The sequence below is a fragment of the Homalodisca vitripennis genome, chromosome 2, assembly GCF_021130785.1.
Source record: "Homalodisca vitripennis isolate AUS2020 chromosome 2, UT_GWSS_2.1, whole genome shotgun sequence".
Lineage (NCBI taxonomy): Eukaryota > Metazoa > Arthropoda > Insecta > Hemiptera > Cicadellidae > Homalodisca > Homalodisca vitripennis.
This window is the reverse complement of record NC_060208.1, coordinates 68,514,807-68,535,602: the sequence shown is the minus strand read 5'-3', so window position 1 is coordinate 68,535,602 and position 20,796 is coordinate 68,514,807. Positions and strand designations below refer to the sequence as shown.

The 20,796-nt window shown below is 34.2% G+C and overlaps 1 protein-coding gene across 2 annotated transcripts in view; it reads right to left on the bottom strand.

Moving 5' to 3' along the window:
• Positions 1-20,796, bottom strand: part of LOC124354104 (splicing factor 3B subunit 3) — a 72,386-nt gene that overhangs the window by 50,514 nt on the left and 1,076 nt on the right. For both annotated transcript variants that reach the window (XM_046804320.1, XM_046804319.1), the window contains exons 2-4: positions 12,637-12,872; positions 11,284-11,454; positions 2,114-2,286 (exon numbers count right to left, since the gene is read on the bottom strand). In XM_046804320.1, the coding sequence (XP_046660276.1) occupies positions 2,114-2,286; positions 11,284-11,454; positions 12,637-12,862 (570 nt within the window). In that variant the 5' untranslated portion in view covers positions 12,863-12,872. The remainder of the gene's footprint in view (positions 1-2,113; positions 2,287-11,283; positions 11,455-12,636; positions 12,873-20,796) is intronic.

Here is a 20,796-nt window from a genome sequence, read left to right as displayed (position 1 = left end):
ATTCTATCAAAGGCAAAATGCTCACCTCAGATTTGACTTACACACACTAGACAATATTGTGAAGTGTTATTGAAAGCTTCTTTATACCATAAACTAAATATTCACTATGAATTTCTCACATCTGTCTAGACAAAATTGTGTGTTTCAAGTAATATCTCTAGTCTAAAAAAACAGAATAACTAGATTTGTGACACTCTGCCCGCTGGTCAGTGGTCCCTCCAGTATTATGAACACTCGCAATAAAATTTCCCATTTTATTTATTTTTTTTTTTTTTTTTTGTGGTACATGTACACTCACAGGTCAAATGGACCACTTTGGCCACTCAATTGTGTATGTACCCTATGTACATTGAATGTAATAGCTTTATTTTTGCCAGCCACAAGTTAAGTATTGTTTTTTCTTAAAGTGCTACCTTATTCCATCCCTCAGAGGGAGGGGAGGAATTGAGATCTAAAACTAACATAAAAGTCCACAATAATACCCCATTCATCTGAATAATTAATTGCTAATGTTAGGTATGCTGCAAAAATTAAAAAAATATGTTTCTAGTATTGTAATGTATTGGGTCTCATTTATTGTATGGTGTTATTAATACTTATTATTGGAATAAAAATATTATAACACTATTTGAAGAGTTTAAACCTTTTCCATTTTACAAGGTGCCAAAATTATTGAAATTGTTTAAAATGAGAAGTGAACCAATTTTTACATAGCTCTAGATAACCTAATTTTGGTAACTAAGTTCAATGTGAATTGAACACCTTCTTGCAATACATTAATTGTTAGTAGGATAACAATGAATGTCTATTTTTATCATAGAAAGTCACATGTATAGTAAATATATTTAACTTTATTAACAGCATTAACTGTTTTGTAGATTTATTGAGAAAAACTTCAGATGCTGTTATCGTTTCTGATTACCATCAGTTTAGACACTGACTTTGAAAAGTTACTTTCTCTAAAACCGAACATTAATCGATCTCATTATTGCCCAAAACAAATTTTGTTCAGGCAAGCATCACTACTTTATTTTTATCTTTTATTGCACTGTCCTCTTTATTAATATTGACCTAAAACACAAACATGATCTGTTTTTATCTAGAATATTCAAAACATTTTTATCCTTCAGATGAAGGTGAAACTAAATATGGTTATATTGCACATAATTATGTATTCATTATTATATGAACACAGCAAATTGTCTTTCCAAGTCTTGGTATCATCTCATAAGAACACCCTCCAACAGATGACCGATGGCATAGGCGTTCAGAAATACTGTTTATGAACTGATAAAGGCGGCATAGCCGTCACTCAACTTTCTGCTATTATTACGCGAAAACCGCTTAAGTAATAAAAACATAACTTGCAACAGTCGAATCCTCAACTCAAAAATACTGATTCATTTTATATAATTTATATTCGTAATATTACTCGTCACCTGATATCAATCCAAATGCCGCAATGCATACAACTGACAGACTAAGCAGCTGGTGACACGCTGACATGGCCTTGACATTCTTTGTTGCTAGGTAGGCTAGTTGTTTATAATTAATTTGTTATGTTGTGAAATGGGCGATCCTTGTTCAAATTATATACGTGAACTATTAGATGATGAAAATATTAGTTCTGATGATGAAAGTAACATATCGGCAAATAAAGTGCATGATATTTCTTTTTCAGATTTGTTGTGAGGTAGTATGGATGATTATAAACCGGAGTTCTTGGTGTTAAATCATCAGTCTGAGGGTTAATATATTACACAAAAATTTATTTTTAAGGTCTAACATTAATTTTTTACAAAATACCGTAAAATTAAAAAATTTATTTGTCACTAATAATGTACAATTGAATTCTTTGACTCTTAATTATTTATTATATATTACATCCTTACATGATTTTTCTTTGGTTTTAAGTTTTTAATCATGAGATTTTATTGTTATGAATTTTTACAGATTCCTTTCTTGTGTGGGAGCAAAACTCATGGCCATGGTATTTATTGTGGGAATATGTGTCTCACGATTCTGGTGAGTACATCCTGATATATCAAACTAATTTATGTGAACGGTGATGAAGAAAATATTGTAAATGCAGATCAAAATCTATAATACTCACCTCATAATCTATCTCAAGACAAGCAAAGAGGGGATTCTCAAAACCAACATCCACTCCAACCATATGGTACACAAGGGTGTTACTCTTGTGAGCCTCCAGAGGTGAGGAGATAGTCAGTCTAGCCTCAGCATCCCTGTTCAAGATGTAGACCAGCTTCTGTTTTTCTATCGCACCTGAGCACATACATTCGTATTTTAACACTTGTGTTCTTTGTTGAATAATTGTAAAACCTAGTTTATATTATTATGTGATATGTCATACATGAAAAATTATGTTTTACTCTTAGACGTTCAACTTAACGAAAAGGTTATGTTTAGTTATATTAGCAAAAACGTTTAAGACAAGGGGTTTGACAATCCTGTATTAAACTAGGCTTCAATGTGAAGCCTAGGCTATAAACAACTTGTCAGATTGGCATCATACCAAATCTCCACTAAAACAGACACAATAGCAATGAGTTTTATATTATAGTTATTATATAAAAAAAAAAACATACAAATTTAAAGCACACGATTTGATCCACCATTACTTTCTGCATTTATAATATAACTCAAACTTAATATTATTCATAGTGGCTAAGGTTTTAAATAATTTTTACAATAACTTATTATTCATAAGCTTATTCTTAGATTATTTAAACTATAAAAACTAATTGAAATTGTCATTTAAACTATAAAAAATAATTAGAAAAGTAATAACTTTTTCATAAACTAAAATTGATTCTAAACTAAAGAAATGAAAATTTTGAAAATCTTTAAAAAGGGAAAACTATGATTAAACATATAATGTTTATGTGCTATATTTGAGTTACTTGATACATTATTTATCTTTGTATCATTATAATTAAGAAGTTCATATTGCTTAAGATAATGTAAAGCAATGAATTGTAAAGTATAAATATAACATGATGTAAATAATAATTTATTGGCACAATTATCTTGTATTCTTGTCCCATATTTATTCCACTCTGTCTAATTATAAAAATTGGCCAGAAGGATAAGAATATGGGTTTCTTTACCAACCTGCGAAACATAATAGCTAATAAGCTTTATGCATTAGAAGTTGGGTTAATTTTCAATATTTTTAAACACACACACACACAGTATAAATTAATATATACTATAATAAATAACCATTATATATTCTAATAATATTATAAATATAAAAGTGTTTAATTGTTTGTTTTGCTTTCAAGCGTTAATTATTCAACTGATTGTACTGAAATTTTACATGGGCATTCTTAAGGCTCCTGAGATGAATAAAGGGCTATTCTTATTTCGAAAATCCCTCTGGGCTACGCCCGACAGGACTCTAAATAAAAACCTACCATCCAAAAACCATAAATGCAGAACAAAATCTTAAAACCCCATAGGGTAAGGACAAAAAAGGCAGAAATCAAGAATCTTTTTAAACTCTGCATACCACAAAACGTAATAAGCAAACACCACAGGAATTGGACCAGCATTGCACACCCCACAGCAGAGAAATATGTTATTGAAACCAACACTAAAAAGTACATTCAACTCCTTCGGTACATCTCAGCTCCAGCCCCTTGCACAGCCTACAAATTGGACAAAGATGAAACTTTCATCGACTTCTTTAATAATAACATAAAAGACTACTTTAAAAAACTTAAGTAAGGCTTTCTTTTTCCAACAGTTTATTATGGAAATGATTATAGGGAGAGTCAGCCAAACTCCCTTTAACAAAAAACTGAACCACGATATTTTAACCTCAAGATGGACAAAATACCCAAACCAAGACATAGGGAGAGTCAGCCAAACTCCCTTTAGCAAAAAAACTGAACTACAACATTTTATTACAAAATGGACAAATACCCGACCAAGACATAGGGAGAGTCAGCCAAACTCCCTTTACCAAAAAACTGAACCACAACTCTCTATCCTACGCAACAGAAAATGAGCTACAAGAGCCCATTAACATTATACGTGGTAATGGTTGCAAATCAAAGTTTTTTAGACCTCTGCCAAAAGATAAAAGTAAAAACTAAAAACAAAATAGTCTCTGTGCACAGAAAACACAGGGGAGAAATTTAATGACACAAGTAAACTGACTATATTACATCAGAACATCAACTCCATGTCAAATAAAGTGAACAGACTAAACCACTTGTTAGACGAATTCCTCCCTAGTATTGTTGTGCTAACAGAGCACGGACTAAAACATGATGCTCTTGAAAATACCAAAATTCCTAACTATGAACTGGTAGGAAGTTTCTCTAGGATGCATCATCAAAAAGGAGGGTGTAGCCATATATAAACACTTAAATCTGGGAAATAAAGTGGACAGGATTGATACAATTCCAGCACTAGAGATGATATGTGAGACCCAACTTATCAAAATCAAAGAAGGTCAAAAGAGCATCTATTTGTTGGGTGTTTATAGACCACCATCTGGGAACTTGGATGAGGCAATCGATCACTTAACAGAGATCTTGAACACAATCCCCTTTCAACAAAGCATTATAATTGGCGACATAAACGTGGACAACCTAGTTCAAGACAGTCCCTGTTTGAAACTTAATGACGCTCTTGCACAATATGGTGTTAGGAGATTATCACTGCCACCTACCAGAGTAACCAGCACTACATCAACATCAATTGACTGTGTCTGCTCCAACATCCCTTTACCAGAAAGTCACAGTAGATGTCTTGACCACAGGGCTTTCGGATCACAACGCACAGCTGTGTTCAACGAATCTGAAGAAATCACCTGTTCCCACAAACTTTTTCAATTAGAAGACATCTTAATAAAAATAACCTTGACAGCCTGAGTGACTACTTAAAAGGGACTTAAAACTGGGGATTAGTGCTTAATGCACCAGCTTGTGGACACTGCTTTTAGAAATTTTAGCCAAATACTTAACTCTACAATGAACCTAACATGTCCTTATAAAAAAACCAAAGCAAAAGCGTAATGCAAGAGCTTGTCACTTTAATGATCCAGAAGCTCAAAGACTGAAGACCGAGTTTTTAGAAGCCTTAAATAGAGAAGAAAACCACAGGTTGCGTAGCTGCTAAAACCCAAACAGCAGAAAAGAAAAAAGCCTATGATATGAGACTGAAATATCTAAAAAGGCAAGCAATAGTAGACCGCATAAGCAACTCAGAAAACAGGTCAAAAGCAGTCTGGGACACAATTAATAATGAACGCCATAAGAAGAAAACAGGACACTCCACTTGAATTGACAGTCGATGGCAACAAATTAAACAATCCATTCGAAATAGCTGAGGCACCTAAATACTTATTTTACAACTATAGCTGAGATAACACTAAAAGAAGCAGGTCAAACTTCAGATATTCAAGGAAGCCTCAATGCACCACCAATGCACCTGAATTTGTTTATTCATAGCACTACACAGGCAGAAGTTAATAAAACCATCATGGCAATGAAATCAAAAGCCATCAGCAGGCATAGATGATGTCTCATCTATCTTACTTAAGCACTGTGTTGATGAAATTACACTGCCTCTGACTGATATTATGAACAAGTCCTTAGCTCAGGGTATTTTTCCAGCTGACCTCAAGATTGCCAAAATAATCCCTATTAAGAAACAACCACAAAGCACAGAAGCTGGCCACTTTTAGACCAATATCTCTTGTATCAACCATCTCCAAGATATTTGAAAAAATCGTTTTAACAAGATTAATAACCCAACTCATGGACAATAATTTGCTCAGTAAACATCAGCATGGATTTTTTATCCTCTAAATCTACAACCACAGCTATCACTGACTTTCTTTGAGAATGTAATTGACCAAATTGAAACTGGAAAAATAGTATCTGCTATTTTCTTGGATCTAAGTAAAGCTTTCGACACACTGGGACATAATTTACTTCTACTAAGCTGATGACTTTAGGAATCCAAGGCAATGCAATAAACTGGTTTAATAGTTATTTGAAGAACAGGACTCAACTAGTAGAGCTGAAATATACAGCTAATAACACAGTTTACCATGCTACGTCAAAAACCCTCAATATAACAAGAGGGGTCCCTCAAGGCTCAGTACTGGGTCCAGTATTGTATGTATTGGTAACAAATGACCTCCCAGATTACCTAAAGGAGCAAGCCCACACCACAATGTACGCTGATGACACAGCTCTTATACTTGCTGAATAAGGCCCTAATGAGTTAGATTGTCAGGCCTTCATTGCTTTCAATATGGCAAAACAATATTGTCAAAGAGAACGATCTTGCACTAAATGACAGCAAAACTAAACAAATCCTGTTTACAAGAGCTGCAAACTTAACCGAGGGGCTGCCAATGGTGGAAGTAGAGAGACCAAATACCTAGGAGTGATCATTGACCAACATCTGTCCTGGATCCCTCATGTGGACATGGTGTGCAGGAAACTGAGTACTGCCCTGTATGTTGTAAAAAGAATAAGGTCTGTTGCAGATCTGTCAACGGCCAGGGTTGCTTATTTTGCCCTATTTGAGTCTGTTGTGAGATATGGTTTGATAATATGGGGAGGGTCAAGTATAGGAAATATGACTAAAGTTCTAAAAACTTCAAAAGAAAGCGGTAAGAATAATTGGCAGGTCTAAATCATCTTGACTTGTGCAGAAGTTGCTTTCAAAGACCTTGGAATTCAGACAGTGGTGGCTCTTTACATACAACAAACCATTTCTACATGTATTTAACACTGATTACAATAGACTGGGGCGAAATTCATTCATATGGAACCTGCAATGTGACAGACTTCGTCTTACAACCTCATCGACTCACCATGACTACCAAGAAGCCATCTTATGCAGGTGCAAAATTTTACAATCTCCTACCAAGACACCTCAAGAGTATAACAAGAGAGTCAGCGTTGAAGAGGAATCTCAGTGCATGGCTTGCTGACAGGACGTTTTACTCCATCGAGGAATTTTTAAACTGGACATGAACATTTTTATCTTGATCTATGTTTTAAACTAGATAAAATTTTTACATACATATTGACACATATTCTGTACTCGATGTATATGAATAAAGGTCTCTTTGATTGATTGATAAAGCAGCAAAAACTCCCATCTTAGTCTCTAAAATTGTGTAATATGAAAGAGCCTGTTAAATGTAATCATTTCATATTATAGTTATTATATTAAAAAAAACATACAAATTTAAAGCACACGATTTGATCCACCATTATTTTCTGCATTTATAATATAACTAAAACATAATATTATTCATCGTTTCTAAGGTTTTAAATAATTTTTATGATAACTTATTATTCATAAGCTTATTCTTAGATTATTTAAACTATAAAAACTAATTGGAATTGTCATTTAAACTATAAAAAATAATTAGAATTGTAATAACTTTTTCATAAGCTAAAATTGATTCTAAACTAAAGAAATGAAAATTTTGAAAATCTTTAAAAAGGGAAAACTATGATTAAACATATAATGTTTATGTGCTATATTTGAGTTACTTGATATATTATTTTTCTTTGTATCATTCTAATTAAGAAGTTCATATTGCTTAAGATAATGTAAAGCAATGAATTGTAAAGTATAAATATAACATGATGTAAATAATAATTTATTAGTACAGTACAACCCCGATAAGTCGGCCCCCGTTAACCTGGAAGTCCGGCTAACCCTGACCGATTTTCAATTAAAAAATAAAAAATCAGACAAACATTTCAATAATAAAAACGTAATATTTTTGAGTAGTATAGTATCCGTGAATCGATGTTGCATCAGTATTTGATGGGACTGTACGACAGTGAGTGTGTCTCATGGCACACGGCGGCCGAGTGGCGGTCATTGTCCCGGATTCTCGGAAACAATAACGTACGCGTATTTCCCCAAATTCTCTCCCACGCTACCGCCACGCCTGGCCCCTCAGTACCGTTCCTACCTCGCTCCGCTCGCTTGTGCCCGTGTTGTGTGTGTAGTGTACTGTATTGTTTGCTTCTGTTCTGCAATCGTGCTTCAGATAGTGTGCTTCATTTGTGTTGTGCGTTTTGTTTTTTATCTACGCGATGGCAACAAAACGTAAAAATGTTGTAGTGACAATGGAAAAGAGACTAGAGGCATTAGGTAGGATTGATAAAGGCGAATCTTTAAAAACAATTGCAGCATCTTATGGTGTCGGTACATCTACAGTATCGGATTGGAAAAAAATAGGACAAAAATCGAAGAATTTTGTTTCAAGATGACAACAAAAGACAGTTTGGACAATTGGTGCAAAGCTAAGAAAGCTAAAAACGAGACTCTTGACGACGCTTTGCATGTTTGGTTTTGTGCGGAAAGGGAACGTGGTTTGCCAGTGTCTGGGCCTATCATTCAAGAAAATGCAATCAAGCTGAATAAACAGTTGCCTGATTGTGAACCAAATTTTACTGCGAGTCAAGGATGGTAAGGTGGAAAAAACGGCATGGTATTCGCCAACTATCTATCACAGGAGAAAGTCTATCTGGGGACAACAGCACTGCTGATGACTATAAAAAAGTTTTTGGACTTTGTTAAAGAAGAAAATTTAACGGCAGATCAAATATATAACGCCGATGAGACGGGTCAGTTTTACAGAATGTTGCCGAGCAAAACTTTGGCCTCAAAAACTGAAAAAGACGCAAAGAGATACAAAAAAAAAGCAAAGACCGATTGACAATAATGGCCTGCAGCAATGCTTCAGGGAAGCATAAATTTCCTCTACTCTTAATAGGAAAAGCGAAAAATCTGCGAGCACTGAAAAATGTAAATCGGGATTCTCTACCAGTTGTCTACAAGTCTCAAAGAAGTGCATGGATGGACAGCAACACTTTTAAAAACTGGTTTTTTGATTGTTTTTGTGCCAGGTGTGACGAAATATTTACAAGATTGTGGGTTGCCAATTAAAGCTGTCCTAATAATTTTGATAATGCTCCTTCACATCCGTCTGCAGATGTGCTGGTCAGTGGGGACATTACCATCAAGTTTTTGCCGCATAATGTAACAGCGCTATTACAGCCCATGGACCAGGGGGTTCTCGAGAAAATCAAGAAGGTTTACAGAAGACAGATGCTAAGCACATTCATTGACAATGAAGGACAAACACGGTGTATTTGAGATTCTCAAAAAATTTAATGTGAAAACTGTACATGATTGCAGAATCTTGGGAACAAGTGACAAGAATCAGCTTAATTAAATCTTGGAAAAAACTGTGGAAGGGTGTATGCGACTTGCCTAAAAATATAATTCAACCAGTGGGGAACTGTAATATAGAAAATGATTCTCCAGACGATGTCCAGCCCCAAGAACTTTTGGATATGTTTCAAAATATTGATGGCTGCTCTGAAGTCGATGAAAATGACATTACTATGTGGTTAGGGGCAGACAATAACGGAGGCTATGAGCCACTTACTGACGAGGGTTTTTACCTGATGCTAATGAATCAGACGCTGAGGAGGCAGACGGGGACATTGAAGATCCAGTGATGAGTCATGGAGATTCAGTGACCAAACTAAACAAACTAATGGTTTATTTCGAGTGGCAGGCAGAAACATCACCGGCTGAATTGCTCATGTTGAAGAGACTGCGGGATCGCACAGCACTCAAGCGGCAGACTACATTGGCACAACCAAAGCTGACTGAGTTTTTTACCAGGAAATGTATACATGTATATAAATGTACTGTAAGGATTAATAATAATTAAATGTGCAAATGTTTGATGTTTTTACAATTATAATGGAGTTTATCTGTAAGTACCGTATTTTAGTAATTTTTAACTAATTCTCCGGCTAACCCGAATTTTCGTTAACCCGGATCGGCCGGGTCCCAATTAATCCGACTTATCAAGGTTCCACTGAATAATTATCTTGTATTCTTGTCCCATATTTATTCCACTCTGTCTAATTATAAAAATTGGCCAGAAGGATAAGAATATGGGTTTCTTTACCAACCTGCGAAACATAATAGCTAATAAGCTTTATGCATTAGAAGTTGGGTTAATTTTCAATATTTTTAACACACACACACGTATAAATTAATATATACTATAATAAATAACCATTATATATTCTAATAATATTATAAATATAAAAGTGTTTAATTGTTTGTTTTGCTTTCAAGCGTTAATTATTCAACTGATTGTACTGAAATTTTACATGGGCATTCTTAAGGCTCCTGAGATGAATAAAGGGCTATTCTTATTTCGAAAATCCCTCTGGGCTACGCCCGACAGGACTCTAAAGCAGCAAAAACTCCCATCTTAGTCTCTAAAATTGTGTAATATGAAAGAGCCTGTTAAATGTAATCATTCTGAGTAAACATTGTATTATGACATCACGACCAGAAGTTTAATTAATTTAACCAGTATCTTCAATTAGTTTACATTTTTATAGAGTGAAAGCATAACAAAAGTAACATTTCTTATCTCAGCATTGAGGCAACAAGGCAAACCAATTAATAAATTTTGGATTTTACCTTTTCTTTATGTAATCCTACTAAATTGGTAATGTGTCTACAAAAGGTATTGAATTTGACATTGTAGAAACAAATGGAATCACAAGGCAATACACGAGACACTAAATGCAATTTGAATAACAGAAAACCGTCGAAGGGAATCACATCCATTTCTACCCCTATCTATCTATTCTATTTTCTATTTTTTTTCTAGGGATGAGGTTTACGATACTGATTTGGTATATAAATAGTGATATCATTCCTAGACTGCACCGAGGAAATATTATGATATTGCAAACATGTATTACAACTACTGTAATGAGAAAAAAAGAAAAACATCAACTTTCTGGTTCTTGGTAATCTATTTTTGATCAGAGGTGATGAGTGAAAAAGTCCAACACCCTGCTGTGTTTTAGGATTCAATGGGCTAATGACAATCACCACTTTACTTCAAACTATTCTCAAAATAATATGCTGACAAAACCACGTGGACATGCACCCACATCCCTCAAAACAGATCAAAATTTTAGAGGGTATTCTCATGAGTAATAACCACACCTAACCATAACTTCCTAGGAAAAAAGATAATGTTTCACGAGCAGATAACGGACAAAAACCTTAATAGGTTATCTGAATTTACTTCACCAACAGATCTAAAACAAATCACTATTGTGTTATAATTTACTGTATTCAAACTAAAGTTAGAAAGACAATTTGGAGTAAAACTTAATTTTGTCAGATTTTGCAGTTTTAACATCAACTGTGACTCACCGATCATGACAGCTCTGCCTTTGGGGTCGATGGCCAGGTACTGGCCAGGGACAATGCGACGACATCCGCTCTTGCCAAACGTCTCCTGGTGGACCTTTTCCAGGATGTTCTTGGTAGGAACATACTCCAGGATCACGATCCGACCAGAATCCGACCCGACCACTATGTAGTCTGGAACAAATTGGTTACAGCTATAAAACTATTCTTTCATTTGAAGACACTCATTATAAATTGTATTCAATAACTGCAATCTAAAATTTGACAAAAAATAGAACCAAGTTGATCTAGACACTCATTATAAATTGTATTCAATAACTGTAATCTAAAATTTGACAAAAAATAGAACCAAGTTGATCTAACTCACCAATAGTTTACTGTGACCCACAATCTCTACAGGTTCAAAATTTAATATACCTATTACTGTGGATATAAATAAAATCCACTTTACTTCCATAGCGGGAGAAATGTGCACTTCACAAATTTTGCCTTATGTAATACTGTTATGTATACTGTTAGTTTCCTCTAGATGTATCTTTCTCAAAGGTATTTTCTTTCAAAGGTGCAAGAGAAAAAATGCTTTCCTTTTCTATCCAATCTACCAACTGAAATCTGGCTGTATGTCCCATATACCAAACAAAAAAAAATAGAGTGGTCATTCTCATATAAGGTCATTAAAGAAATTTAAGTCGAACCACACACACCCTGCTGTATTTACCACTAACCATACTATCAATGACCAAATTGGTAATTTCATGTCCTAAATTGATGCTCAATTTTAATATGCCATATCATTAACACTGCTGTAAAGCAGTTACAGTTTTTTTTAATGACAATTCAAAATTTTAATTGCACATTAACGCATGACGATAAGCGTTTTATAAAGTTTGGTTATTTTCTATTATTATGAAATATAAACATTAAAATCTTCTGTGACAATGCTTTATGTATTTGTTTAGACGATTTTTGTCAGTGGGAAAGTTGTTAAAAATTATTGTGTAGTTATCCTATAGATGAAATCCAGTGGTTCGTTGCCATGCGAGTCTGCCACCCGGGCCATACCTTGAGCTACCTAACAAATCTTATGCATCTATTACATTTTTATCAAACTAGCCCATTAACTATGTAATCTACACAGAATTACTTTTGTACTGACAAATGAAATATTTAAGTGAAATATCAGTACCATAACAAAACCTGTTGGAAGGAAAAATAATACTACAGTGATTTACTTTTACTTTACAAGACTTGTATGGGTAATTAATGAAAACAAAGAAGCATTTTAACCAATTTTGATCAAGCATGGAAGAAATTTAAAAAAAACCCATACAAATCAAACAGAATTGAAGGACTAACCCTTATTGCCGCCAGTAAGCCGGAATGCCATGAGGGACCGGACAATTCCGAATATCTCGACGGTGAGCAGTGTGTGTACTTTGCCAGTGTTGGGATCAGGCCGCAATAGTTCCAAACACTTTCCTCGAGACACCAACACCTCCTGCGTCTTGCTACCTGAGAAGTTCCCGTGGACTGCATGGGTAATGCCAGTAGCCCTTTGGAGTGTCAAATTGTACAGGTACATCTTGTCAACCCTACACAGAACGTAGTGATAAGAATAACCCATTTTTGGAAGGTCCATGACACATTCAAGGTAATCATATCATCATTATTTGAACTCTATACAGATTACAGTCGAGATACAAATAAGACCAAATTATTTAAATTGAAATTTAAGAATTTAAATATAAGAAAAAATATTTTTATTAATTATTTATTTACTAAATTAGTAAAATCAGTACTATTATGAGGACATGAAAAATGAATTATTAATTTAAGCTAATTAAATAAAACTCACACAAATATACAGGTGTTAAAATGGACAATACCCAACATATGATTTAAACAATCCAAAGGCTACTAAATATAAACTATATTTTTAATCATGTATTCAGACCCTTATCATTGTTTACACCCTGCACTGATAACAGTCTATAAAACATATCAACCTTATTGGTAGATCCACCAGTTCAGTATACACATTAATCATCATTTGAATGCTACTTAGATCATAGTCAAAACAAAAAATAGAATCATGTTAAATATCATAATCATAGTTCAAACCTAAGATCGTAGTCAGAACTAAAAGAAAAACCATTATTTTTTTGGTGATCCACAAAACATTTAGATTAGGTTACACTTGAAATCTACTAATGTAAAACCTATACACAGACTATAGTGAAGAGTGAAAATAATCTAACCATTCTTATTGAGGATTTGTGTTCAGCATTTCAGTAGCACACAGTGAAGAGTGAAGAAAATAATCATTCTTATGGTGGATTTGGGTTCAGCATTTCAGTAGTGCAACCATTATTCCAACCTTGCACAGACCACAATGAAGATAATAATAATAGTTTTTTCTCAGGATACCGATCTTCCATAAATTAATTTAATTACCTACTCTATCTTAGTTTCTTTGGTTTATTTGGATTTCATTGATGCAAATAATAACTAATAAACAATTCTTGTAGACAGAGGCAGTTTTGGACAAAAGTAATGAGTTCTGACAATATTCACATTTTATTTTTATACTCATGCTAAATTTAAACCTCATTTCCTTTTTTTAGTATATTTGTAGGAAGGAGATGTGACAAAGAAACAAAATGTTTTTTGTTCTAAATACACAAACCTTGAACGAGACACTTTCAGTAAAAACTTCTAGGCTAAATCATCTGATAGAAAATATATCTTTGATAATAGTGAACAAAATACCCTTGATTTGCCTGCTCTGAGAGAAAAGTAATGTTCTTAGATTTCTGCGAACTGCTGAGTTCTTCCTGCAGTGTGTGAATTGATCTTTAAAAATGCTGACAAACAATAATCCAGCAAATGTTACTTTACGTTTGTAATGTATTGTTGTAATGTGCAGTAATATAACTGCTTATTACAGTATTTCTTACTGGACATCAAAGGCAAGTCTTTGTTTTTGGAGAAAGCTATCCCACAACCCGGCTCTAACCCCACCTTAAAGGACTCTGTTCCTTTTTGGTGAGGGTACAGTTATGCCTAATAAACCACCATCAACAAAAGGGCACGGACTTTTAGTTTTATGCGATGCTTTAAGTACTGTCTTAAAATTTTTTTTTTAATATAGAGTATCTTTGATAAAAATATTTGAATTAAAAACCCAAGGCCTTGTCTATACAGATGTGTCCAAGATTCTATCACTTTTTAGTCACTTTAACCCTCTAAGTGGCAAGCGCCGTCTGAGACGTATGATTCACGCCGCCGCGAAGTGGCAAGCGCCGTCACAGCCATCGCTTCACATTTAAGGCCGTTGCTCCGCAACCGTCCATCATTTTTAGGCCTAGTTTGAACTATCGTATTCTCCATGAAATTTCCTATACATATCATATAGTATAGTGTGTATTCATGTTACTAATGTTTGCTGGCTTAAATGATTCCGACGGTTTTCGTTTTGACCTGGCGGCAGACGAGAGAATAGCTGTATCTTACTCGTATTCACTGTTTTGTTTGGCTACTTTGCGTACTGTACTCTGTCAGTATATATTGTTTACCATGTTTTTGTTGTTACCGGTAAATGTTTAGGTTATTCGTTCATCATGGAAAATGTTGGGGTACTTTGGGATTATACCGACTACACCAGTATGAGAAACACAAATAAATTTATAGAAAAAAAAACATTATAGAACGAAAAAGCAACTCTTCAATTACAAACTTACAATGATTATTAATTGTTAATGGGTTTCCTGTGACGCCCAGAAAGCAGCAATATCAAGGATGAGTGAGTCTAGTGGATTTCCACCTTCAGCAGCAACTGCCGACCGCAACGCATATTTTAGATGTAGGCAACTAGTCATGATCTTGTAAAAAACGAATGGCCCCCTCTTCCTGCGACGTTAAATCTCAAATTCTCATAGTGTCACCCATCACTAATCTATTACACACACAGTAAAACACGGAAGTACAACAAAGCGACGCACTCGACAAGTCGGCGAGAATCTGTAGTCCACGTTATCTACTAGATCGCTCGACTTTGACTGTCTGAGGATGGGGAGGGGTTTGCGATAAGACAATTCCTGTTTTATATTTACGAAATATACTGTGCTATGACAAACTAAGCCACTATTATAGTATTATAGGCCCTACACTACTGGGAGGAAAGGACAAGCCCCTTCTAGTGACTCGGGAGTAAAAAAAAACCAGTTTATACATAGATTTAGTTTTTTCCCATCTAACTTTTTTGTTCTTGTAAATAGAAAAATGTATAGGAAGTAATTTGTTTAGAATAAAATTGTGTATATTCTGTGAATTTGACATTATTCTTGTATTTGCTCCAGTAGTTTTAAAGTACGGACAGTAGAACTTAAAAATTATTTTTTCTAAAAAACATTTTTTACACATCTACAAGGATACTAATCTGAAAATAATGGTAAGGCACCAAATATTATATTTATTCTTATTCTATAGTTTCATAAGGAAAACAAAAATATATAATGTTGCTAGGTTATCACTTAGATAATATTTTCTAAAAATAAGTTTAACGATCACGGCAATTTACCAAAAAACGGCCTGCCACTGAGACCACAAATGACCGCAAACATAGGGTTAACACTTTGTACCCTGAGCCCGAGTATAGGGCGGGCCGCGTCCGTAGCGCCTGCTACCGGCGCCCGAGTATAGCTCGGGCCGTTATTTAATTGTATTATTTAGCTCAGTCATCTTATTTTTGGATTCAAACATTTTGATTATGTTTATTGGTTGTCTAAGTTCGTATTTATCAGTTTTTGAGATCCCTGGGTCTCGTTTTAGGTAATGAAATAAGTAAATTTACTACATTGACAGCTAATCGTAGGCGCCGCGGCTGATCGTCGGTACTGTCAGTTTTTTTTGAAAGTTTCACGTTGTGTGTGTTGTTTTGAGTCTTAGTGATGTCTTACTAAGTTTTCTACAAATCTTGCCGACAAATACTGAAGACAAATGTTATTATAATGTATTCTAAATGTGAATTTAACTGTTTGTAAATAATCAGAACTTTAGTTTCTTACACGAATGAAGTAAAGGCAAATGCAAGCAATGTGAGGTTATCTGTGTGTTTTGTTTTGTATTTTCACCTTAACTCGCATTGTTCTTTCTTCTCGACTTTCCGTTGATTTTCTTTAATATTCTTTACTTATTATTTTCGAGTTTAAATAATATGGGTGATGAAATCAAAAGTGATGCAATTCGCGATCTTTATGTTTGACTCCCGAGTCGGAAGTAACGATGATTTTGTTACAAACCTGGGACCAAATAGATGATTTTATGAACGATTTAAACGAAAATGTTATGTTGTTATCAAGAAATTGAAGACAAATGAAACAGCTTTTGAGAAGAGATCATCTGTTTTGTCCTAAAATGGAAGGACAAAAGAGATGTGTTGGCTCTTTCTTCTGTGCATAAAATGAAATATTCTGATGTTGTAGTCCGCTCTAAGGCAGGCTTGATTACAAAGTCAAAACCCATCCATCTATGCTTGTCTTTGTAAATTGGCTGCTGCCGTTGGAAATAAATAAATAAATAAATCCTGATGTAGGTTTAGTTTATACAATTCGTACAAAAGCAGTATTTTTCGTTTGGCGAACATGTGTACAATTAATTTATTACCAAAATAAAATAATTGTTTGAAATACAAAGAACTCGATAAGTTAAGGTGAAAACAAAACAGTTGTTTCACAGATAACCTCACATTGCTTGCTTTGTTTATATTTATTCAAGAATAAAGTTCTGATTATTTTATAAATAAATTCACATGTGTAGAATACATTTTTATAAATACTTTGTGTAGCAATTTTATTTTGGTCAGATTTGTTAAAACTTAGTAAGACAATATTTATTTACGGATGATTATAATGAATTACAATTGGTTACACTTCTAAAAAAAGCCAGTATATGAAGAAAGAACTAAATAATCAATGTCTAGTTACTTAATTCTCACACCAAAATGAACAAAAAACTTTACTGAAAGTTCTTACTGAGGTGGCCGAAAAGCCCCCAAGTCTTGAAGTATAGCTTCAAAATGGGTTTTGGAATCCATCAGATGACTGAGCTAAATAATACAATTCACAAATGTAGCTGTCCGAGCAATTTTGAACGAGTGCCATACTGACGCCAAAAGCTTGACTTGGCCACACCCCACATTCTTTCAACAGTGTTTGCGTTATAGGCGGTCATTTGTTTCTCAGATCAATAAAGTTTTCACTGTGGTTGAAATTGTTGTGATCGTAGTTATTGTTAGCATAATTCCTTATTCCATTGTATAATCGCCACTTATCGAACATGATACTATTCCTGGAGCAATACTTGAAACAATGATAGAATAAGCGAAGCAGCATAATATTTGGTCTTAAACAGCATACAAAAAACAATCCTTTGTCTTACGAAAAATGCCACCAAACACCCACTGTTGTTTTGGCACTGTCCGTCACTTTATACCTACGTATTGGCACAAAATAATGTCAGATTCATCAAATATACACACTGTTATTCCAGGACCTCCTATTACAAAGTGGATTGGCCAGTAATTTAGCTGCACATACAAGAACAAAAAAGTAGATATTCCAATCACCTATAGTGTTGTGGTGATTTTTAATTCCCGCTCACAGAAATCAACACTCGTAAGTTTATAGCTCCAACAATAAATGACTATAATAGCATGTTGTCGAAGCCCAAACGCAAATTTTCCCAGCCAAGTGTTAGATCTTAATTGAACATCCTGACGGCACGTGTTTTTCCTGCAACGCCAACGTTCCCGACTGTCCGTAACGCTTAATATTTCATGGCCACTTTCACAAAGTTTTTTTTCTCTTGGCAGAATATTTTTATTCTAAAAAAATGACACGCACCTTTATTTTGACGTCGTCAGTTGATAAATTTTGAAAATATTTGAAGGTACATCCATCTTGAACAATGTTGACACAAAACGGAGGTATATTACTTTTAACTGTACAGGTAGCCGAGTTGAAGTGAAGCATTGAGATGCTGCATGGCCTGCCGTAATCATGATTCCCAAGAAAGATAAGATAACAGCGACCACAATACCGACCGGAATACCTGGAAATGCTTATTGATTGATGGAATGTTAGTTCTGTGACTCAACTACATCGTTTTATAAGGTTTTAAGTGCATTGAAAAAAGTTTAAGCATTGGGGGCGTATAACGAAATCTTACCTTTATTTTAGTACAATGCTTAGTTTTACATGGAGTTTCATTTCGAACACACGCAGAGTACATACCAAAAATACAAAATATGTCTGAATACAAGTAAAGATATGATATTTTAAGCCTCAAATACATGTAAAAGTCAATCAATGAGTACTGTGCAGTTCTGGTAAAAATTCTAGAGAATATACAGTTTAAGAAAATGCCAATTTATTCACTTATTCCTCAAAACATTGAATATAAAAATTCAAGAGTCTAAACGTACATACAGAATAGTTTAAGAGCAAAAAAGAAATAACACTCATCTTATATGGTCTATCTAGTAAGAATCAATAAGAAACCTTTAAATACATGAGATAAGTAACCAATTAGTCAAGGTAGCCTGCATAAAACTAATGGTCAGGGTTATTGTTCAATCGGTGGCGGACTTTCCCGACCTCAATCACACCCCATATCGTCTAACTTTTCCAATCTAAGAACACGTTGGAATTTTGACTTTTAACATTTATAATACAAATGTACAGCCTTTGATTACAAGTAAGAAATAGGATCAGAGTGACCTACTTCTTGCAGTCATTTCCTACATCGGGAAACTAGACAAGTAAACAATTATGTCAGCCATTTTAAAGATCAATTCACACACTGCAGTGAAGAACTCATTCTGTTCTTTCTAATAACGTACTTTTTTAAATCAAGGGTAAGAAAAACTGTTAAAAAATAATGGCGCCTACAGATAACACCAAAGTACCCTTGTTTCTTTTCAAGGTTTGTGTATTTAGAACTTTTCAAAAAACATTTTGGTTTTCTTTGTACATATCTCCTTATCAAAACCTCAAGGGTGACAAATAAATAATGGATATTTATTTAATTTTTAGTCACAAGTTATAAAGAATAAAATTTGCATATCTACCTCTGAAGCTCATGTGATCAGATCCTCAACAATTTTGATATTGTCTACAAGAATTGTTTATTAGTTATTATTTGCATTAATGAAATCCATTAAACCCATAGGCTAAGGAAGCACTAAGATAGAGTAGGTAATTAAATTAATTTATGGAAGACTAGTATTTTTTATTTGAAATTTATTGTTATCTTAGCATTGTGACACTTCCCATCATAATTGGTAAATATTAAGGTTAAATTCCACCATAATGATTATTCTTTCAAGCACTTTTCCTTATAGAGAAAAACCAACATGAAGTCCTCAAATAAAAATTTACCAATTTTAACTATAGTCTGTGTATAGGTTTTACATTAGTAGTTCAAGTTTATAATCTAAATGTTATGATGTGAATTTTACCATGTAAAACACAATGGTTTTTCTTTTAGTTCTGACACGAGGTTTGAGTCCTATGATCTACTGTATTTATTACATGATATAAGAAGTTTTGACTATGAGAAAACACAGAGATTAGGTAAAACACGGATTAGGTAGATTAGGTTAACATGATCTAAAGTCAGAAAAGTGCCACACGATTTGGGACATTTTAACGATCTGAATCGGAAAGGTCCCTGGCCATCAGTGGCACCTTCTCACTTTAAAAAAAAAAAAAAAATCCTCAAAATGTTCTATTTGATACTTACACATACCTACTTATATAACCTAATAACATAGTAGATAGGGGCAGAGTGGCCTCTTAATAGGCCTAGTACAAAAAAAAATCTGCTCAATTTACAAAATTGCACCAACAGAAGTTTTTAAGACATGCCTCTGGTAAAAGGCTTGGCAGTATTAAAACATGCTGTATCAATTTACAATAACGTGACCATGGAAAGGTATGTTCATTTTTTTTTCCTGAAAAATACAATTTTTCCTGAAATCAATAGTGAAGAAAAAATTCGTCGGCAACGAAAATCAAAGGAGTTACGATTTTTTGAAATCTTCTGAAAACTCTGTTTTTGACAGTACCTCTGGCAATTTTACTGAAATGGTGACGTTAATCCTGTCAACGATGCCTGCCCGCTGCGCAGTGCTGCGCACTGCTTGCTCTTTTAGAAAAAAAATTAACTCGAGCTTGCAAAAGTCGAATCCCAGATCACGTGATGCCCCTGATCCTTAACCCTCCAAGTGTTGTTCGACAAAATTTTGTCGGTTATTTTCCATCCTTAATGCAATAATGCCCGCAAGGCATCAATATAATACAATGATATACTTTCCCCCCAGTTTATATGCACCTGTGATAATAATACTTGGCTATAAATGCCCAACCCATGAAAAAAAGTCCATTTTTCATGGTCACGGTATTGTAAATAAATACCAAAACATGCTTAGCAAATCACCTGGCAGCAATAGGGTTA